Here is an 18,427-nt window from a genome sequence, read left to right on the forward strand (position 1 = left end):
CTGAATACCAGTTGCTGAGCACCACAGGAAATGAGAGGGCTCTTCTGCCTAAATCCTGCTTGTGTGCTCTCCTTCATCTTCTTTGTTTGCCTCCTCCCTGGATTCTATATGGCAACCCCCTGGGCGTTCCAGAGCCCCAACAGCTCAGTTGGTAGAGCATGAGACTCTTAATCTTAGGGTCATAGGTTTGAGCCCCATGTTGGACAACAATTAATAATAATAATAATAATAATAATAATAATAATGGCATTGCAAGGGGGTTGGACTAGATGACCCTTAAGTGCGTTCTAACTCTACAATTGTATGATTCTTATCCCCTGCAGCTCCCCTTAAAGGACACCCTTGGGGGCTTTTGAGTTGCCAGGCCGACGCTGGAGAACCGGTTTCACGCTGACAGCCACACTTCTCCAGGAGTTCTGGCCAATCCTCCCCACACATTCCTGGGGGATGATAACAAATGCTTGGCTGCACCACCCTGGAGGGTCCCTTTACTCCCCCCCCCCCCGCTCCAACTGCCTGCTAAGTTTGCTTTGCTCCTTCCCCCAAGCGCTCCTTGCCTTCACTAGCTCTACTACATGGGTAGGAAAACTAAGGCCCGGGGGCTGGATCCGGCCCAATCGCCTTCTAAATCCGGCCTGCAGATGGTCCGGGAATCAGTGTGTTTTCACATGAGCAGAATGTGTCCTTTTATTTAAAATGCATTTCTGGGTTATTTGTGGGGCCCGCCTGGTGTTTATCCATTAGTAGAATGTGTGCTTTTATTCGTTCATTATTTTTTTTCAAAATATACTCCGGCCCCCCACAAGGTCTGAGGGACAGTGGACCGGCCCCTTGCTGAAAAAGTTTGCTGTCCCCTGCCTACTCCCAGAGCCCTTTGCCTGTCGATGTGTAGAATGGCAGGCTGCTGCTCTCAAGTGCCCCTGCCTCCTGCAGTCAAACAAGAGGCATCCAACCAATAGCTCAGTTGGTTAGAGCTTGGTACTGATTATGCCAAGGTTGCAGGTTCAATCCCCTTATGAGACAACAGCATATTGCAGCTGGTTGGACTAGGGTCTCTTTCAACTCTATGATTCTATGTTGGCTCACATTTTCTGAGCCCAGGAGGTTTTCAAAACACAGAGAAATGGGTTTCCGAGGAGAAATGGGTTTGTTATTATTCCTTCATATTTGACGGGGATCTGTGATGAGTGAAAGGCATTCTGCACATGCTCAGGGGCAGACGTCTCTGACATTGATTTCCCAAGTGCCAGGGCTGAGCCTTGCTTGGGGGCTCTATAGACAAACCCTGTTACCCGAAGGGGTTCGTAACCAGCTCCTGCAAAGGAGGTGGCCTTAGTCTCCACTGCATTTGGCTTCCCTTGCCCTGCTCTGGAGGAGAGGCCTATTATGCCCCCCTAATCCAGCCCACCAGTGGGAAGGGGCAGCTGTTCCTGGCATGGCCCCTTCTCTCTTTCTCAATGTGACCTGGAACCGCCAAGGCAAGCAGGTGTGGAAAGCCAGCCAACATTGCCAGGGGGAGATCTGGGTGCGAAAGAGGATCCTTGCTTAGGGTTGCTCCTTTGGCAAGGCTATGATTTAGGCCGGGGGTTGGGGAGGTCAAGGAAGGCAGCCAGGAGGAGGAGGAGGAGGGAAACTCTGAAATGCTCCTTTTCCTTCTCTTCTAAAGTTGCCCAGTTTAGAAATGAATTAAGCACAGGTCAAATTCACCTGGCCTAAAACATTTGGGTCACTCAAGACTAAGGAAAACCACAAGCCAGGAGCCCCTGCTCTCCCTGGCTCCCACATCCTATTTATTTATTTTTTACATTTATATACCACTTTTATATTCCCAGGATCTCAAGGTGATGTACCTAGTTCTCCTCCTCCTCATTTCTTTCCCACAACAACCCTGTGAGGGAGCTTAGGCTAAGAGTGAGTGATTGGCCCAAGGCCATCCAGTGAGCTTCAGGGCTGAGTGGGGATTCGAACCTTGCTCTCCCAGGTCCTAGTCCAGCACTCTAACCATTACACCATACTGCCTCTATCCTAACCCCTGTCCCCTCTAACCCTGCCTACTTCTCACCACCACCGCCCAGCTCCGTTGGCTGCCTGTCTCCCTCAGGTGTCAAACTGGGGCCCCCCCTAAAGCCTCCCTTGCCCTCCCTCTCCTGCTCCAATCCCAACTTCCGCTATCTGGCAGTTTCCCCACAGGATTTCCAGCCCCAACCCCACCCCAGGTGGCTCTTCTCCCAAGATGTGTCCGGACTTGGCTTGTTTTATTGCCAGGATGGCTGCAGCCCTTCTGGAATCTTGGCTGTCCAGGAGAGGATGGATTTACAGCCATAGCCCAACTGTAAATCAGTCTGTAAAATATGGGAACAGAACAGTTCCTCCTCGGCAGGCCAGGCTGCCGGCGGGGGCTTCCATCTAAACTTGTCAGCCGAGACTGCCTTGCCAGGCTGGAGGTACAGTACAGTGGTACCTCGGGTTACATACGCTTCAGGTTACAGATTCCGCTAACCCAGAAATATTACCTCAGGTTAAGAACTTTGCTTCACGATGAGAACAGAAATCATGCTCCAGCGACGCGGCAGCAGCAGGAGGCCCCATTAGCTAAAGTGGTGCTTCAAGTTAAGAACAGTTTCAGGTTAAGAAAGGACCTCGGGAACGAATTAAGTACTTAACCCGAGGTACCACTGTAGTAGGAAGAAAACCAGCCTAGCTGGCCCTGGTTTCACTTTTAAAAATCAGAAATGAAAAGGACTTGTGTCTCTGCGGCAAGGAGGCATTTCACATTCAAGGGTGACAGGCAAGCTGCAGGATCAGGCCTTGCACCAGGTTTGCTGGTGGGATTGCATCTGCTTTCTGCAGGGCTCAGCCAGGCTGCATCAGACAGACAGGCAGATGTCCATCTGTATATAAGAGAGGCTGTCTCGGTTTCCTTGGCCAGGGAGCTTTCTGTGAACCTTAAGCTGTTGCCTCTCAATTTTGGGGGGCCTGGGGCCAAGAGCTCCCACTTTGGGCTCGCATTCCCGGGCCAGGATCAAATAGGACCGAGTGTCTGTTGACTTGGACGCTTTTTCTGCACCAGATGGGTTTGTTTGGATTCTTCGCTGCTCTTTCTTTCCCTCCTTGAGCTCACAGGAAAGGGCAGGATAGGCTAAAGCATGATAAAAATGTGGAGATGTTTGGCCTTTTAAGAAAAAAGAATGCATTGACTAATCAAGTCTGGACCGATCAAGGCATGCCAGAACTTTTTCTTTTTAAAGTACCTGGCAACCGTTTATTGGCTGACTACGTGAAACAAGAAAATAATGAACGATCACCCACCAAACTCCCATAAAAATTGATGGAATGATTCATCTGGATCAAGCTGGGTTTGTATTGGTGTGTAAAATCACAGACTCAGTTAGGCAATTATTAAACATAATATACCATAGTAAACAGACTACCTCACCACTAGCCTGTTTATCACTAGGTAAATTTAAAGCATTTGACTGCTTGGAACCAAAGTATTTAATCAGAGTGATGAAAAGAATGCATTTGGCCCTAATTTTTTCAGAATATTAGAAAATATGCATGATAGTACATCTCCCACAATTAGCATAATATGGATTCACAAAAAATGTCAATTTAGCTGCAGGACAAAACAAGGTTGCCCATTATCATCTTTATTATTTGCTCTAATTCAGGGGTGCCAACTTGAATAAAATATTGGGAGGCCCAGTTAAGCCCTGCCCCGTGTAATCAATCACAAGATGTGGTGCATGCACACCATCTGAATGGCAATGCCCATCAACTTTGGGGGCCCAGCGCCCTCAAATATTTTACTGGGAGACCAAAGGGACCTTGCCCCATGAACTGGGTCCCAACTGATAGAATAATAATAAGAGATGATGCAGAAAAAGTGGATTGGGAGAAAACCTCTCCTAGCCCCAGTTCAAATGGACTGCTCCCTTGAAGCTGAAGGGAAGGCGATTCGCAAGCAAAAGAGAGAAAGGACCTTCTTTACGCAGCAGCGCAGAATTAAACTGTGGAACTCTCTGCCACAAGAAGAGGCAGTGGTGGCTGCCAACCTGGATGGGTTTAGAGACGGATTGGACCGATTTATGGAGGGAGGGGACAAGCAGACCCGAGATGACGAAGCCGGCAGCAGCTGCAGTGAGAAGAACGTGCTCCCTGCCCGCCCCGAAGAGGCTGCCGGTCAGAGTCCGCCAGCTTGGCCCTGCCTAAACCCTACTGTTGGTACGTCTTGTTCCGAGACGCGCCTGAAGGGGGCGATGACGAGACGGTGTTCGTCCTGGGCCCGCTCTGTGCCTCTTCTCTCTTCTGCACCGGCGCCCCCTGCCGTTTTCCGGCGACGCTCTCTCCGGACATCCGGTGCTGCCTTTCCCTCTGTGGGCCCTTCCTGCTTCCGGTCCCTCCCTCCCTCCCTCGGCGGCGGCGGCGGCTTTTTCGTGAGGCGATGGCGGCGGTGCGGGGCCTCCGCATCTCCGTGAAGGCGGCCGAGCCGGAGCCCATGGAGGTGGAGGAGGGCGAACTGCTGGTGGTGCAGGCCAGGCCGTCCCCGCCGGGCCCAGACGCCGCGCCTCCTCCGCCCGACGCCGCCCCCGCCGGAGGAGAAGAAGAAGAAGACGAAGACGAGGAGGACGACGACGACGGGGAAGAGGAGGAGCTGGAGGTGCCGGTTCGGCGCTCGCTGAGGGAGCTGCTGCCGGTAACGGAGACAGGGGGCTGGGAAGGCCTTGGGCCTGCAAAGTCGGGAGAGAGGAGAGAGTTCCCTTGGGCATGGGCAGAGTGCATTTTCACCACAGGTAGAGGGGCCTCGTGCCCCCCATCCCCGCATGGCGATGGGTGGGGCCTCCGACCCCTCCGCACCCGCCTCCTCACTCAGGGCCGGGCTCTGGCAGGTCGGCGAGAGCTCGGAAGACAAATGGTCGCCCGTGGCACTCTCAAGCCCCACGTAACACGGGGGTAGCGGGGTCAGCTTTCAAGAAGGCCCCGCTTTTGTTTTTTAAGTGGGTTTCTGTCGCTTGGCAGAGGGAGCCGCCTGGCTGCACTTGCCCTTTGCCCTGGCCGAGGGAAAAGCTGCAGCAGGTGGAAACGGCCTTGTGAATTGGCCCTACGAAGAAGGTCACCTGGTTTGGAGCTCTCGACAGAAGGTGGGCAGCAGTGGTGGGCTCCCCTCTTTTATCAGTAAACAGTTTCTCGTCTGGTGTCCTTTGGCCTTCTGAGGCCTCAAAAGCAGCACCTGTGTATGGCCCGATGTAGAATTGTAGGTTGCTTATCTGCTTTACTTATGATTTTGTTTTCATTTCAGGACACCAGCAGAAGATATGAAAACAAAGCCGGGAGCTTCATCACTGGGATTGATGTCACTTCAAAGGTATTCCGTGCGTGCTTGGAGGTTTTACACTAAATCTGAAGCTATAGCACAGGCATGTCCAACTCCCAAGAGACTGCAGTCTACTACCACCATAAAAATACTGGTAGTGATTTTCTCATTGGATTGACCAAAGGTGTCAAGCTTGTTGTTGATTTATTTTTTTTGCGGGGGGGGGGAGCTTTCAGTATCATGCAATCATCCAGAATCAACAAGGGATGTCCCACGGTCAAATGGTAAATCATGATTGACAGGTTGGAGATGCCTGCTCTAGCAAATGGCGGGTTTCAGACTCAGTTGGTCTATTTTTCTACAGCTGATATACCATTTGTTATGTTGCTAGTTTTTTACACATTCAGTTAATAATGGGCACCTTTATGTTTGTGATACAAGCTATCTTTGGCTGTTGCACACGGTATTTCTGTGCTGTAATGCTTTATTGAAGAGGCTGGGTTTGTTACAGGGGTTGAGCCAAATGGCTCTTTCTGTGTTTTTGTAGCCTATGTAGGTATTATTTTGAAGGGCTGAGAATGCCACCTCTGGACATGTAGGAGGCTCGTAAGGTGGCAGCTGCTGGGAATCCACCATCATCATTTTATTTGTATGCCGCCTTTTCACAGTTAAAACAATGCTCAAGGCGGCTTACAATATGAAAAGATTTACATAATTACAAACATAGCAAATAGTCATTAAAATAACACATTAAAATCTACATAACCAAACTGAACAATTTCCACATAAAAATATGCAAAAAGTTAATATCAGTAACAACAGCAAAAACTCCCAACAAAACTTTCCCCAAAATACCCCAGTCCTTGTTGGGCAGCAACCGCAGCAACAATCCTTATGAGGCCAGACAGGCCCTGCCCTAGGCCAGGTGGAGAGAGGCAGGCTCTCAGCAGGGGAGACCTCCCTAGGCAGCTGGAAAGCAGTTCTTGGCAGCTGTGGATGGCTGTGTCACAGCTACACGAAGTATCCGAGTGTCATGGCATTGAGGCTGCAAAGCCCCTCTACTGCCCTGTTTTATAAGAGGAGTTTTACTTCAGAAAGGAAACTGTTCCCTTTTTTGTTGGGGGGGGGTGTCTGCTGGTACTAGCAGTAGAGCTAGGACTTGCTTCCAAACAGCCTTTTATGCCAGTTGACGCCTGTCTTCTGAGAGGAAGATTCCAGCCATCAAACCCAAAGAGAGTTTGTGTCACCAAACTGTTGTAACTACCTCAAAAGCCAGCCTCCAGCATTCTCCCTCAGATGTTTGCATCCCTGTTTTAAGCCACTCCTTTGGGCACTTTTTGCTGCAATGCTAACTTGACTCTAGGTTTTACTTCACCCACCATACTTACTTTGGATTTTGTCACCCAATTTGGGAGAGGCAGAAATGTCCAAACTGCATGGAAGCTTGTTGTAAGGGAACAGGCCTGTCATTCCTGAAGTACCAGGCCATAAGTTTTGTTGCTGTTCTGTGTCAGGTAATGAGGCAATCCTTTGTCAGACGAGGGATTTAGCTGTAGGGTTTTGTGATGAACTTTCTCTGTTCCTCCTGTGTCTGGAGCCAGATGCTCTATGACTCCTGGTTTGCCTATGATGCCTGACTAGCCGGCTCTTTCTCCTTTTGATGCCTTTGCTTTTTGTAGGAAGCCATCGAGAAGAAGGAGCAAAGAGCAAAGCGTTTTCATTTCCGTGCAGAGGTGAATCTCGCACAAAGAAACGTGGCGTTGGACCGAGACATGGTGAAGAAAGGTATTTGGAGCTGTGTGTGGCTTAGAAAGTGGCTTAAGCAACAAGAGATCTTGTTCTTCTCGGGCTTCAGGCTCCTTTCTGTATCAGGGGATTCCAGAGCTGGCCTTTGTGAAGGAGGGGCTTTTCCTCCTCGTGAGTTTTCTTGTTTTATAAAGCAATAAAATCTATTTACTTGGGAGAAGAGGCTGATGACAGAAAACTTCTAGTTTTTCACAAGCTATCATATCTGTATGAAATGACTTGTGGTATAAATATGTGGAGCCTTCTGGCTGAGCACTTTGGATTACAATGTTTAAAGTGTTCATGTGTAACAGGGGCTGTGGGGACATCATTATATAAAATTTCTGGAAATTTTGAAGCATTGGGAAAAATCAGTATTTTCTGGGGTTTTTTGTTTTTTTTAAAAGGAAATGGAAATATAGGCATTATTTCTTACCAGCTCTAAACTTAGTTTAATACTAAGAAGCATAATTTGCTATGTTCTTCAAAATGTAATGATCACAGAAATAATACCGATATTCATGTGTTAAGTTATACATAAGCATATAAAATATACTTTTTACTGTTAATAAATTTAGAAATATAAATGCCCCAGTTTATTAAACAAGAACTGCAAATGCTGTTAGACAGGCATGCTAACTATACTGTTTCATTTGGTAACACAGGCATAATCTAGTTATGTATGCCTATTTTGGGGGTGATTTTATTATTGAGAATTAATGTATGTACCCTGCTTAGACTTGTTACTATTAAGTGGTTTATAATTTTTTTCTACGTAAATATGCCCCCATGTTGGAGATTGAGCCCAACAGAGCTTGGCTTTTGCCTGTTGAGAATATATAGGGAGAGGGCGAGAGAAATGATACTGAATACAAAAAACACCAGCATTGTAGTAAACTAAAGGATTTTTAAAAATTGGAAGGAAGAGTCAGCTTTATCAATAAACTGGAGAAAGTGCTGCTATAATGCAAATAGTTTTAAACCCTCTCTTTAAAACATAACTGACTCATTCTAAAATAAAATAGTCTAGTAGTTTATCTCAAACCCTGCCCCTAAAAAATGTCTCATGAGGTGGGTTGTTATTCTCCCCACCATCTTCCTCTCTTGCGGTTCTTTGCCTCTCTGCAAATTGTAATGACTTTTTCATCATTGCCACTTAGTGAGGCCTCTCGTGCCCTTCCTTTCCTTTTCCCCATCATGTGTTTCTGCCTCCTGTTGCTGGCAGCTAAAGGAGATAATGGGTTTCTTTGCAGCCATCCCGAAAGTCCGGCTGGACACCATCTACGTTTGTGGTGTTGATGAAATGAGCACCCAGGACATCTTTGCCTATTTCAAGGAGTATCCTCCTGCTCACATCGAGTGGCTGGATGACACTTCATGTAAGTTGCTTGAGGGTGTGTAACCCCCCGGCTCTTGGCTGATGTGGGGTGAATTGGTCCCAGTTCCGTCTGTCTGTCTGTCTGTCATGTCCCCCCGCTCCCCATTCTGTGTTTAGATGCTAGCAGTGCAGGATTGTTCACCTCATGCACAAGACAAACCGTAACAAAGCTTCATGCTTGCCCTGTGCATTGGGACATTGCAGCACTGTCATTTTATCTGGCTGGGCCACCGACTGGCTCTCTGCTTTGCTTGAAGGCAACGTTGTCTGGCTTGACGAGGTAACAGCCACCCGAGCGCTCATCAACATGAGCTCTATGCCTGAGGAGGAGAAGATGAAACCCCAAGAAAACAGCAAGAAGGTGGCGGTGGTGGAGGCAAGCAAGAAAGGTAGATGCTTCTGGAAGCTGACCTTTCCTTGGTCCCTGGGGAGGGAGTCCCTGAGCTCTGGCCTTTGAGGCATGGCTCGCCTGGGCACCTGCACTCAGAGCTGCTCAGTGCATTTCTGGAGTGCCACCCTTGGGACCAACCAGGGTGGCACACTGGTTGGAGTATTGCCTTCGGTTGTGTGAAGTGCTGGTTCAAGGCCTCACTGTTTCTCAGGCTTGGAAAGGAGAAATCCCATTGTAAAGTCACTGCTTCCTGGAGCTCCTTCAAGAAAAGGCAGGCTACAAGCGGGGTGGCAAAAGCCCAGGGGTCCAAAGTTCAGTGTGTTTTGTCTCTGTCACCAGGGAGAAAAGACTTTTGGATGGCAGGGCTGGGAAAGACCTCTGAGAGCTGCCATAGCTGCCAGCAGAATCTGGCAGCATCAGGCAGCTTTGCAGGGTCATATATTAAAAACTGATGTTTGTGGTCTTATTTTCATCCTGGCACATGGGACCCTCAAGGTGGCTACCAATGGTCATGAATAACCTGCAGCCCAGGTTGGATGTGCTTATGAAACTGCTTGCTTGGCACTGAGTTACATCACTGAGACAACGTTGACTGTTTTACAGAAAGGGCCTGAGCTCACTGGCAGAGCAACCCCTTGGTATGCAGATCCTTGGAATCACTGAAAAACCCCCGGGTGGCAACCATTGTTAGTGCTGCTCAGAGCAAAGCCATTCAAACTAATGGATGTTACTTCACTTATGCCCTTAAATTTCAGCGAGACTGACATCGGTTGCACCCCTCCGCCCGAAGCCCTGGAGAGCATTACCAGTCAGTGTAGGCAGTACTGAGCTGGAGAGACCAGAGGCCTGTCTCGGTCTCATAGGGCAGCATCCTCTGTTCCTTCAGGGCTCCATGCCTTTCCAGCCCCACTGCTGCTGCCTGGGGCCACATGCATGCAGAGCAGGTTCCCTGCCCTTCAGCTGTGTGCCCTTTCGAATATCACCATCCCTCGCTGTTCAGTGAGAAAGCAAAGCTGTACCTTGAGAACATTCTCAGTTGGGTTCCCTCTTGTAGATGGACTTCTGCTTCTCAACCCCATGTGGCTCAGGGTGCTGGTGTGTTGTTGCACAAGCTGCCTGCTCCTCTCCCCTCCTTCCTGTGGAGGGATCCCACTTCGTGGGGTGGTTTCTATGGAGTTGTGGCAGTTGGAGGTGGTGAAGCAGCACATCATCCAATGGCACACACCACCTTTTGACATTCATTTTTGTGTGCACTTCATTTCAGAGAAACAGGAAGAGAGCTCTGATGACGAGGCGGAGGAGGGCGAGGTGGAAGACGACCATACAAATGAGACCGAGGTCAGTGCAGGAGGCTGGGTCAGGAAATTTTCACTGCTTTATAGTTCCGCGGAAAATTCACTAGTAACAGTGAATGGGTCTAGTGTCAGATAAACATTAGGTGAACTTGGCAGTTTCTAAAGAATAAAAGTAGAATAAACGTGCTGAATTAGGCATGTTTCACTTGGGCATCCGAACATTTTCTGATGCAGACGTACTCATTTCCCCATTTGCCTAGGAATATTTTCTACTGCTATCTGGGTTTGAGGACTGAAAAAAGGATGGTTTATGGAAAGTAGAAGAGCAAGTATTTTGCATAAGTTTATATAGCTGATAGACAAAGAATCAGAAGTATTTTGCTTTCCCCCCTTCTTTTCTCTCTCTTAGTTTTTATGTTTAAAAAGTGCTTCGTACTTGATGTTGTTATTTATTACACTTGTATACCACCCTATACCCACAGGGTATTCTGTTTCATGTTTTCCTTGTTTTTCAAGCTGTAATAAAAAACCAATAATGTTAAGGCTGCCAGGAAGAACATCTTTCAGCAATCAAATACAGTGGTGCCCCGCAAGACGAATGCCTCGCAAGACGAAAAACTTGCTAGACGAAAGGGTTTTGCGTTTTTTGAGTCGCCTCGCAAGACGAATTTTCCTATGGGCTTGCTTCGCAAGACGAAACGTCTTGCGAGTTCTTGCGAGTTTGTTTCCTTTTTCTTAAAGCCGCTAAGCCGTTAATAGCCGCTAAGCCGCTAATAGCCGTGCTTCGCAAGACGAAAAAACCGCAAGATGAAGAGACTCGCGGAACGGATTAATTTCGTCTTGCAAGGCACCACTGTAGTTGGCTATTTATCCATATAAGAACACTACTCTCTTTCTCCTCCCTGCTCCCATGGAATGTCATGAGAAGGCAAGCAGAGTCTTGCTGGAGCACACCAAAGTGGCCTATCTGGTTAAGCCTTCTTCCTCCACTCAGGGGGCAGCCATATGCTTCCAAGAAGCCCTCCCCCACCCCTTACTGGCATCGGTCTCTGAACCCTGGGGTACAGGACCTCTGGGCTTCTCCGCGCCCAAATTGTGTCTTCAGGCGAAGCTGAAATTGCTGCCGCTTTTTAACAATCAGGCCTTTGCAGTAGTTTCCGCCCCTGCAGAGAGATTGAGCCTGACAGGTGTTCTTTCCACAGCTGGACACTCTCTCCCAGGCGGAGGAAGACTCCTTGTTGCGGAATGACCTGCGTCCAGCCAGTAAACTGGCCAAAGGCAACAAGCTCTTCATGAGGTTTGCTACCAGAGGTAAAGCGCTTCTTCTGTAGGGATGATTTGTTCTAGTGTAAAAATAAACAGGATGGGCGGTTCCTCCTCCAGCAGGACTCTCCCACTCCCTCCTGGCTTGGTCTTAGATGCTCTATGAAAACACAACATTTTCTGAGGGTAGATGGGTGGAATGGCAATTGAGTCTTCCATTGGCCTTTTTCTTTGTTGGGGTGTGTGTGTCTTGCCTGTGCTGCTGCCTTGCTGATTAAAATTGCATCCTGTTTTTTGAAATGTTTTCGATTGGGTGCTCTTGATAAGATGGGCACTTTTAAAGCAAGTATCCGACGGTAGTCCCTGAGCTTGTGCTTTGCTCCTGCAGATGACAAAAAGGAGCTTGGGGCTGCCAGGAGGAGCCAGTATTACATGAAATATGGGAATCCCAATTATGGAGGCATGAAAGGCATATTGAGCAACTCCTGGTGAGTGAGGAAGGGAGGCAGCCTATAGCTCTGTGACCCACCCTGCTGGGGAAGGGAACAGACAGGTATTTCCTTCTGTTCTTGGTGGTGGTGTATGTGACAGCTGTGTCCTCTCTTTTTGGCTTTCCAGGAAGCGGAGATACCATTCACGCAGGCTCCACCGCGACGTGATTAAGAAAAGGACTCTCATTGGGGATGATGTTGGCCTCACGCCTCCTTACAAACATCGCCACTCAGGTACCTGAGAGCTACAGGTGCAATGTGTCCCCATGTGGTTTGTGGGCCTTGCAAAAGCAGAACAGCAAAGGCTTCCTTTAGGGTTCCTCTTCCCAAACAAAGGCAGCGGCTGGATTCTGCATGCAGGCAAAACCCTTTGGCAGAAGAAGCTATTGGCTTGCAGAGGGGCCTTGTGGAATCGGCATGTTGGGGAAGAGGGTGACCTTGCTTGCCTTGAGGGGCTTGAGAGGTTCAAGCCAATACCTCTGGTTGTTTGAAGGTGTGTGGCTGCTTGAGGTGTCATGCAGTTTGCTCTGGGAACCCCAAGGATGTGTTGGGCAAAGACCTTTTTGTTTTAATTTGCTGTGCTTATTCAAAACATGGTTAGTTGGTCCCAGAGTGGCTTACAAATCAGTAAAATACATGACTTTCCCTTCCTTCAAACGAGTCTAAGAGATAAGGCCTGAAAGGAAAAAATGGAGGCAGGAAGAAAGATGCAAACTCAGGCACCAGTTGTTAAGCTATAAAGGCAGCTGGTCTCTGAACACAGCCAAGGGGAAAAGACCCTCTTGCTGCCCAATGTCTGGTCATTAAAAGATATTGGGCTGGATTTTTCATTATTGCTGTTCCCTGTTTTAGGTCATGTAGAAAGCCTGCATGTGTCATGCGGCTTTGGCTCTGAAATGTGGCATTAGAATACTGTATATCAACCCAACAGCCTTTAAGGAGAGGGAAGCCTTGTAATGAAACACCCTGAAAAGCAGGCAGGGTGAGGGATGAATATTTTAAGGAAGTGCAGAAGAGTCTTGTGAGAACAAAAATGGTTCCAGTAAGCTGAGTCAGACTAATTCTGGCTGAGTGCCGTTTGAAGGCACAAAAATTACTCCTTATGAAAACCAGAAATTATTTTTTAAAATAAAAAAATTAAAACACCCATGCAATATTGACAAGAATACAAGGAAAACCCATTTTATTCTTATACAGTTAGTTTAAAAACCAACATAATAACTTTCCACCAATATTCTGGAAGTTGTGATCTTGTACTTTAATTAGCAGCTAGCCCATTTATAGGGCTTCTTTTAAAAACTGTTAAAATCCATTTCATATTATTTCTGCTATTGAGTACAATTAATGATGGTGATTGCAGAGCAGAAAGACTTGCGTTGGGATGCGAATGGATCCATTTATTTATTTTGCCCTTGGCCTTTGCCTACTTCATTTCCCCATGCCCCCCATGCTGCACCTTGGTAGGGCGGGTTCTGCCCCAGTATGGACTTTCCAGCCATTACTGGGATACTTGGGAAGGTGGCGAGTTATCCATTTTTAGATGTTTTCCAGCAGAGACCAGGAGAGGACATCTTCTCCCTTCAAAGGTGTTGCTGTGGTGAAGGGTTTCCTTCCCAAGACGGTTGGGCTGGATGACTTTGCTCCCTCCCAACTCTGCAGTTCTGATGCTGTCTCTTAAAATGACTTTCTTGCTCTGCAGGTTTAGTAAATGTTCCTGAGGAACCTATTGAGGAGGAAGAGGAGGAGGAAGATGATGATGATCAGGACATGGATGAAGACGACCGGGTGGTTGTGGAGTACAGGGATGAGCTGCAGGCGTTCAAGCAGTCGCGGGAGCGGAGTGCCTCCCGGCGGTCCAGCGCAGCCAGCGAGTCTGACTCGGATGAAATGGACTATGACCTGGAGCTGAAGATGATCTCCACTCCCTCCCCCAAGAAGAGCATGAAGATGACCATGTATGCCGACGAGGTGGAGTCTCAGTTGAAGAGCATCAGGTATTACCACTAGGCCTCTGATTCTCAGAAAGGCATCCTAGTGAAGCAGCAGTGGCCTGAGCCATCCCATTAGGGCCAGGAGGGGGAGGTGGTGGCCAGAGTGCCAGTGTGTGAGCTCTGCCCTTTCTCAGATGGCCAGGGCTGGCTGGGCCTTCTGCATTCAAGGCCTTTAGTTTCCCTGGGAGGCGCATCCCCATTGGCTCAGTGGGGCAGAATGTGAGGGTCTTCCAGCTAAGCAGGGGGAATTGGCATCTTTATTTTGGTATAAGGCCTGATCTGCTATCCTCTCCACCACTTTTTGGGAGCACACTGGGAGAGAGAGGAGAAACAAAAGCAACGTGCCTCAGCCTTTTCTTTCCAGCGTGCAATATTGACCCCACCGCCAACAGGCACACCTGCACCACAAAAAAAACCCTCCCCCATGCAGAAAGGCCTTTTGGAAAGCCTTGGGCCAATTAGGAATTGTTTTTCTTTTTTTCTTAAACATCACAGGAACTCGATGAGAGCAGATAGTGTTGCAGCCAGCAACATCAAGAACCGAATTGGAAGCAAAGGGACTTCAGAGAAAGTGGCTGATGTGCGGCTCCTCTTGGAGGAAAAGCGGCAGGGAAACCCCAGCCCGCGCCAGCCACTGAACTCCGTGAGATCAGGTATGGGGGTCCTCTCTGTCAGGGGGCTGCTCCAGTCTGCTTCTGCTTTAGGGAGATCTAGTTTTTGTAAGTGTTTTTGTATTATGGATATACAATGCCCTGGAAGCAGTTTGAATACACACAGTACAGTGCATTGTACATAAATAAGAAAATTATTTGCCCAAAGAGGAAGGAGTTTCATGTCTTTTGTATGTTCAACAAAGTCACCTCCGAGATCCCCCAACCCTCCAGTTTCCTTCTCGCATTTTCCCTTGCTGTGAAGCAAACATCTGGTGAAGCTGCAGATTGCCATCTTGCCTTCTGATTGGCCCTTTTGATCTTTAAAAGTTGCCTGCTGGGAAGATCCCCAGCTTCAGCACCTACCATGCTCCTTCATGCCACCCCGGAGCTGGAAAACCAACGAGTCTCATTGCTACCTCTCAGAATCCATTTCAGAAGGGGACGCTTCGTAATTTCATCCTGGGCCAGCTCTCCCCCACCTTCCCAGGATTCTCTTCCTCCTCTGCTCCACCTTTATCCTCTTCCACCCTTCTGTCACTGCTACCCTTCCGTCTGACTTCTGGATCAAAGTCTTCTTACCATACACACAGCTTGGTACGGGTGCTTTGCAGCAGGTGGAGGAATGTGGGGATAATAGCAAGCAGAATTAAGTCCAGTGGATGACTGTTCCTTCCATTGTTTCCAGATGTTCGGCAGAGGCTTGGCAAGAGGCCACACTCCCCAGAAGCCCACACCCCACCTGGAAGCCCCTCCACATCCCACCGTGAGCCTCTCTCCGATGTGCACAGTCGACTGGGCATCCCCAAGCAGGACGGGAAAGGCCTCTACTCTGATACCAGAGAGAAGAAGTCAGGTCAGTCCCTGGGGGAGAAGGTGCTACATAATGTCCCTGGGGGAGAAGGTGCTACATAATGTCAGCCGACCTTGCCTATAGAAATAATGGTGGCCCAGAGAGGACCACAGAATCGCCAAGTACGCTGAGGCTCAACCATTGGGCAGAAATGATAGTGTGGCAAAAGCAGATTGAGCAGGGATTTCAGCATGGTGGTGCTGACTGGGTGAATCAGTCTCTTGGCCTAACTTTCACCCCTTGTTGCAAGGCAAGAATTCCGCTTTGTACTTCTTGTATGATGTAGATGAAACTCTTTATTATTATTAAATTTGTGTACTCCCCCTTATCTGTAGATCTCAGGGCAGTTCACAATATAAAATTACAATATAAAAACAGATAATACATAATAAGAACAAAAACAAACGAATAATTCCCCCTCCCACAACACATTTAAAAGGCCACAGAATATCAATCAGCCAAAGACTTGGCGTATAATGAAGGTGCCAGCCGAACCTTCCTGGAGAGAACACAAATGGGGAGCCCCTGCTGAAAAGGCCCGTTCTTGTGTTGCCACCCTCTGGATCTCTCCTGGAGGCGGCACGTGAAGAAGGGCCTCAGATTATGACTGCAGAGTCCGGGTAGGTTCATATGGAGAGAGGCGGTCCTTGAGGTATTGCGGTCATGAGGTGTTTCAGGCTTTATAAGTCAAACCCAGCACCTTGAATTGCGCCTGGAAACTAATTGGCAGCCAGTGCAGCTGGGCCAGGACTGGTGTAATATACTCAAACAATGCAATGTATTGAATTAGTCTGGCTTCAGAAAGAGCCATTTGTATCAAGAATTATTTGCATCTGCACCAGCCCCGAGAAGAGTGGCTTGGTGGAACTACAGTCCCAGGTCCCAGGTAGAGCTATTGATGAGATTCAGTCAAAAATATTTCATATGCCAACATTTGGCTCTTCGTTGTCTCTCTCCCTCCCCCCCCCCGCCCAAACTAGCTGTTAATGTCCACCCACCCTCCCATATTCAGTATTACCCTCAAGAGAGAGATGTGCTTGCCTAGTCAAGGAAAGAGCAACAATGCTGTTGGGTTTTTCTTTTTATTTGGTTCCAGTTGCCGAGTGGAATGAGCCACTGCGAGAACAGGATGCTGGACCAGATGGGCCATTGGCAGGCTCTTCTTATGCCTTTGTCTAAATGCTGGGGAAGCAAGGCAGCTTGCAGGCTTCTCAGAAGCAGCATGTGGTTGGCTGGTGTGAGAACAGGATGCTGGACTCAGTGGGCCTCCTTTGGCCTGATCCAGCTGGGCTGTTCTGAAGTTCTTATGAATGAGGGGGGTGCTTTGGTAAAGCGGGACCACACTTTGAGCCTCACCTTCACCCTCGGTGTGCAGAGAATGTCAGGACTCATTAAAACCCCAGTTTGGGCAATGTGTCACTCAGGAGTTGGTGCTTATCTGGGAGTGCCCCTTTTCCTTGCTGCTACCAATTCTTCCAATCTCTCTCTCTTTCTGTATATTATTAGCAAACTTATGGACCCGTTTAGGATCCGCAGCAAAGGTGCAGGAGAAAGTCCCCGAGAAAGCAGAGAAGTCGTCGGCCTCTCCCGAAGAAGAGGACTCTGAGCTCCAGCGGGCTTGGGGGGCCCTCATTAAAGAGAAGGAGCAGTCTCGCCAGAAGAAGAGCCGCCTTGACAACTTGCCCTCGCTGCAGATCGAAATCAGCCGGGAGAGCAGCTCAGGCTCAGACACAGAATCGTGACGGCCTTTGGGGCGCTGCTGCTGCCGCTCCCAGGTGACTGTTGCCCTCGGCCCCAAAGTGGGAGCCGGGCCCGGCGTGACCCAGGAGCCTCTTGCCCTGCTGAATGTCCGATCCCTGCGGTGCAAGGTGGCCCTGCGGGGCAGAGAGAGGTGACCTTGGCTAAGAGTGTGTGAGTGAATGTCTGTGTGTTTGTTCCCCTAGAAAGCAGTTGGGGGTTTTGTAGGAGACTTGTATGTTCTTTAGGCTTTCCACGTACTGGTTTCTTTTAAGAGGGGGAAATGGTTCCAGCAGTTCCTTCAAAGGATTTGGGACTTTCCTTGATGACCTCCTTGGTCCTTCTGCGGGTTGCTAGCTGGGGCAGGCTCTGAGGGCTAGCTCCAGCGGCCGCTGCTGCCTGCTCTTCCTCCTCCGGAATGATATTGGCCGCAAATCCCAAGTGAAGGCAGCAACAGTCCACGCCAGCAATGCTGGATAGAACCCACCAGAACTGGCTTTCTGTTTCCAGGATCCTTTCCTACTTAAAATGAAGATTGAACAGTTGGAAGCCTCTGAAAAGGGTACACGAAATCCTGAAAGGTGCTTTTTCTTTGTCTTTGAAAGTAACTTTAAAATTATTTCCATCTGTAACGTTCAAAGGAATCCAGCATTGGAAATACTAACTTTTATATATATATATTTGTGATTTTTATTTTTTGCTGTTGGCTACAGTGTGAAAGCTACCATGGTGGTTTCATATGTGCAGTTCAAATTATATATATATATATATATATATATATATATATATATATATATATATATAACATGGTTGTGTGTGTGCATAGGATTGAATGGAAGCTCCGCCCCATAGTGTGCCTGATGAGAGCCTCTCCTGTGCAGGCCCTTTTGAAATTATCATTGTTCTTAGTAATAGTAGTAGTAGCCTTAGAAGTATTTATTGCACTTATTGCCCTGCCCTTCCTCTCACAAGAGCCCAGGGCAGCTTGCAACAATCCACAAAACCAACATCTAAAAACAAAGCAAAATCACAATTGGCAATAAAGTACAGTTGACAGTTACATCAATTACATTACCTAATAGAGGCCTGCAGGAACAAATAAGTTTTAAATGGCTGCTTGAATGCATGCAAAATAAGGTGGAGAGAGGGACAGAGCTTCTGTTTGTAGGCTGCACCTGCACAGCCTCTCCTGATTCTGATGGAACAGAGAGGAGCAAGTAAGGTGTCATCTGCATATTGATGATGCTGCACCACAAAACCGTACTACACACCCCAGCAG

General features: G+C 48.3%; 1 protein-coding gene across 2 annotated transcripts; it reads left to right on the top strand.

Annotated features, from left to right (window-relative positions):
• Positions 1-4,403: 4,403 nt before the first annotated feature.
• On the top strand, positions 4,404-17,826 carry NCBP3 (nuclear cap binding subunit 3). Of its 2 annotated transcripts, none has more exons than XM_082201167.1 (13): positions 4,404-4,696; positions 5,300-5,365; positions 6,994-7,099; positions 8,353-8,478; positions 8,735-8,866; positions 10,133-10,224; positions 11,366-11,474; positions 11,815-11,914; positions 12,045-12,151; positions 13,617-13,911; positions 14,404-14,561; positions 15,247-15,414; positions 16,918-17,826. In XM_082201167.1, exons 1-13 carry the CDS (start codon positions 4,445-4,447, stop codon positions 17,151-17,153), a joined length of 1,947 nt encoding a protein of 648 aa, XP_082057293.1. In that variant the 5' UTR covers positions 4,404-4,444; the 3' UTR covers positions 17,154-17,826. The 2 variants fall into 2 exon arrangements, with proteins under 2 accessions (XP_082057293.1, XP_082057294.1); XM_082201168.1 differs by having other exon boundaries at positions 4,405-4,696; positions 10,133-10,206.
• Positions 17,827-18,427: the final 601 nt, after the last annotated feature.

Source organism: Podarcis vaucheri (genome assembly GCF_965113315.1).
Source record: "Podarcis vaucheri genome assembly, chromosome: 15".
In the NCBI taxonomy this organism is placed as follows: domain Eukaryota; kingdom Metazoa; phylum Chordata; class Lepidosauria; order Squamata; family Lacertidae; genus Podarcis; species Podarcis vaucheri.

Excerpts from the sequence above, each read along its gene's own strand:
- NCBP3 (XM_082201167.1), top strand. The coding sequence starts at position 4,445 with ATGGCGGCGGTGCGGGGCCTCCGCATCTCCGTGAAGGCGGCCGAGCCG. Across the intron at positions 7,100-8,352 it reads CCGAGACATGGTGAAGAAAG|CCATCCCGAAAGTCCGGCTG; the intron begins GTATTTGGAGCT and ends GTTTCTTTGCAG. Across the intron at positions 12,152-13,616 it reads TTACAAACATCGCCACTCAG|GTTTAGTAAATGTTCCTGAG; the intron begins GTACCTGAGAGC and ends CTTGCTCTGCAG.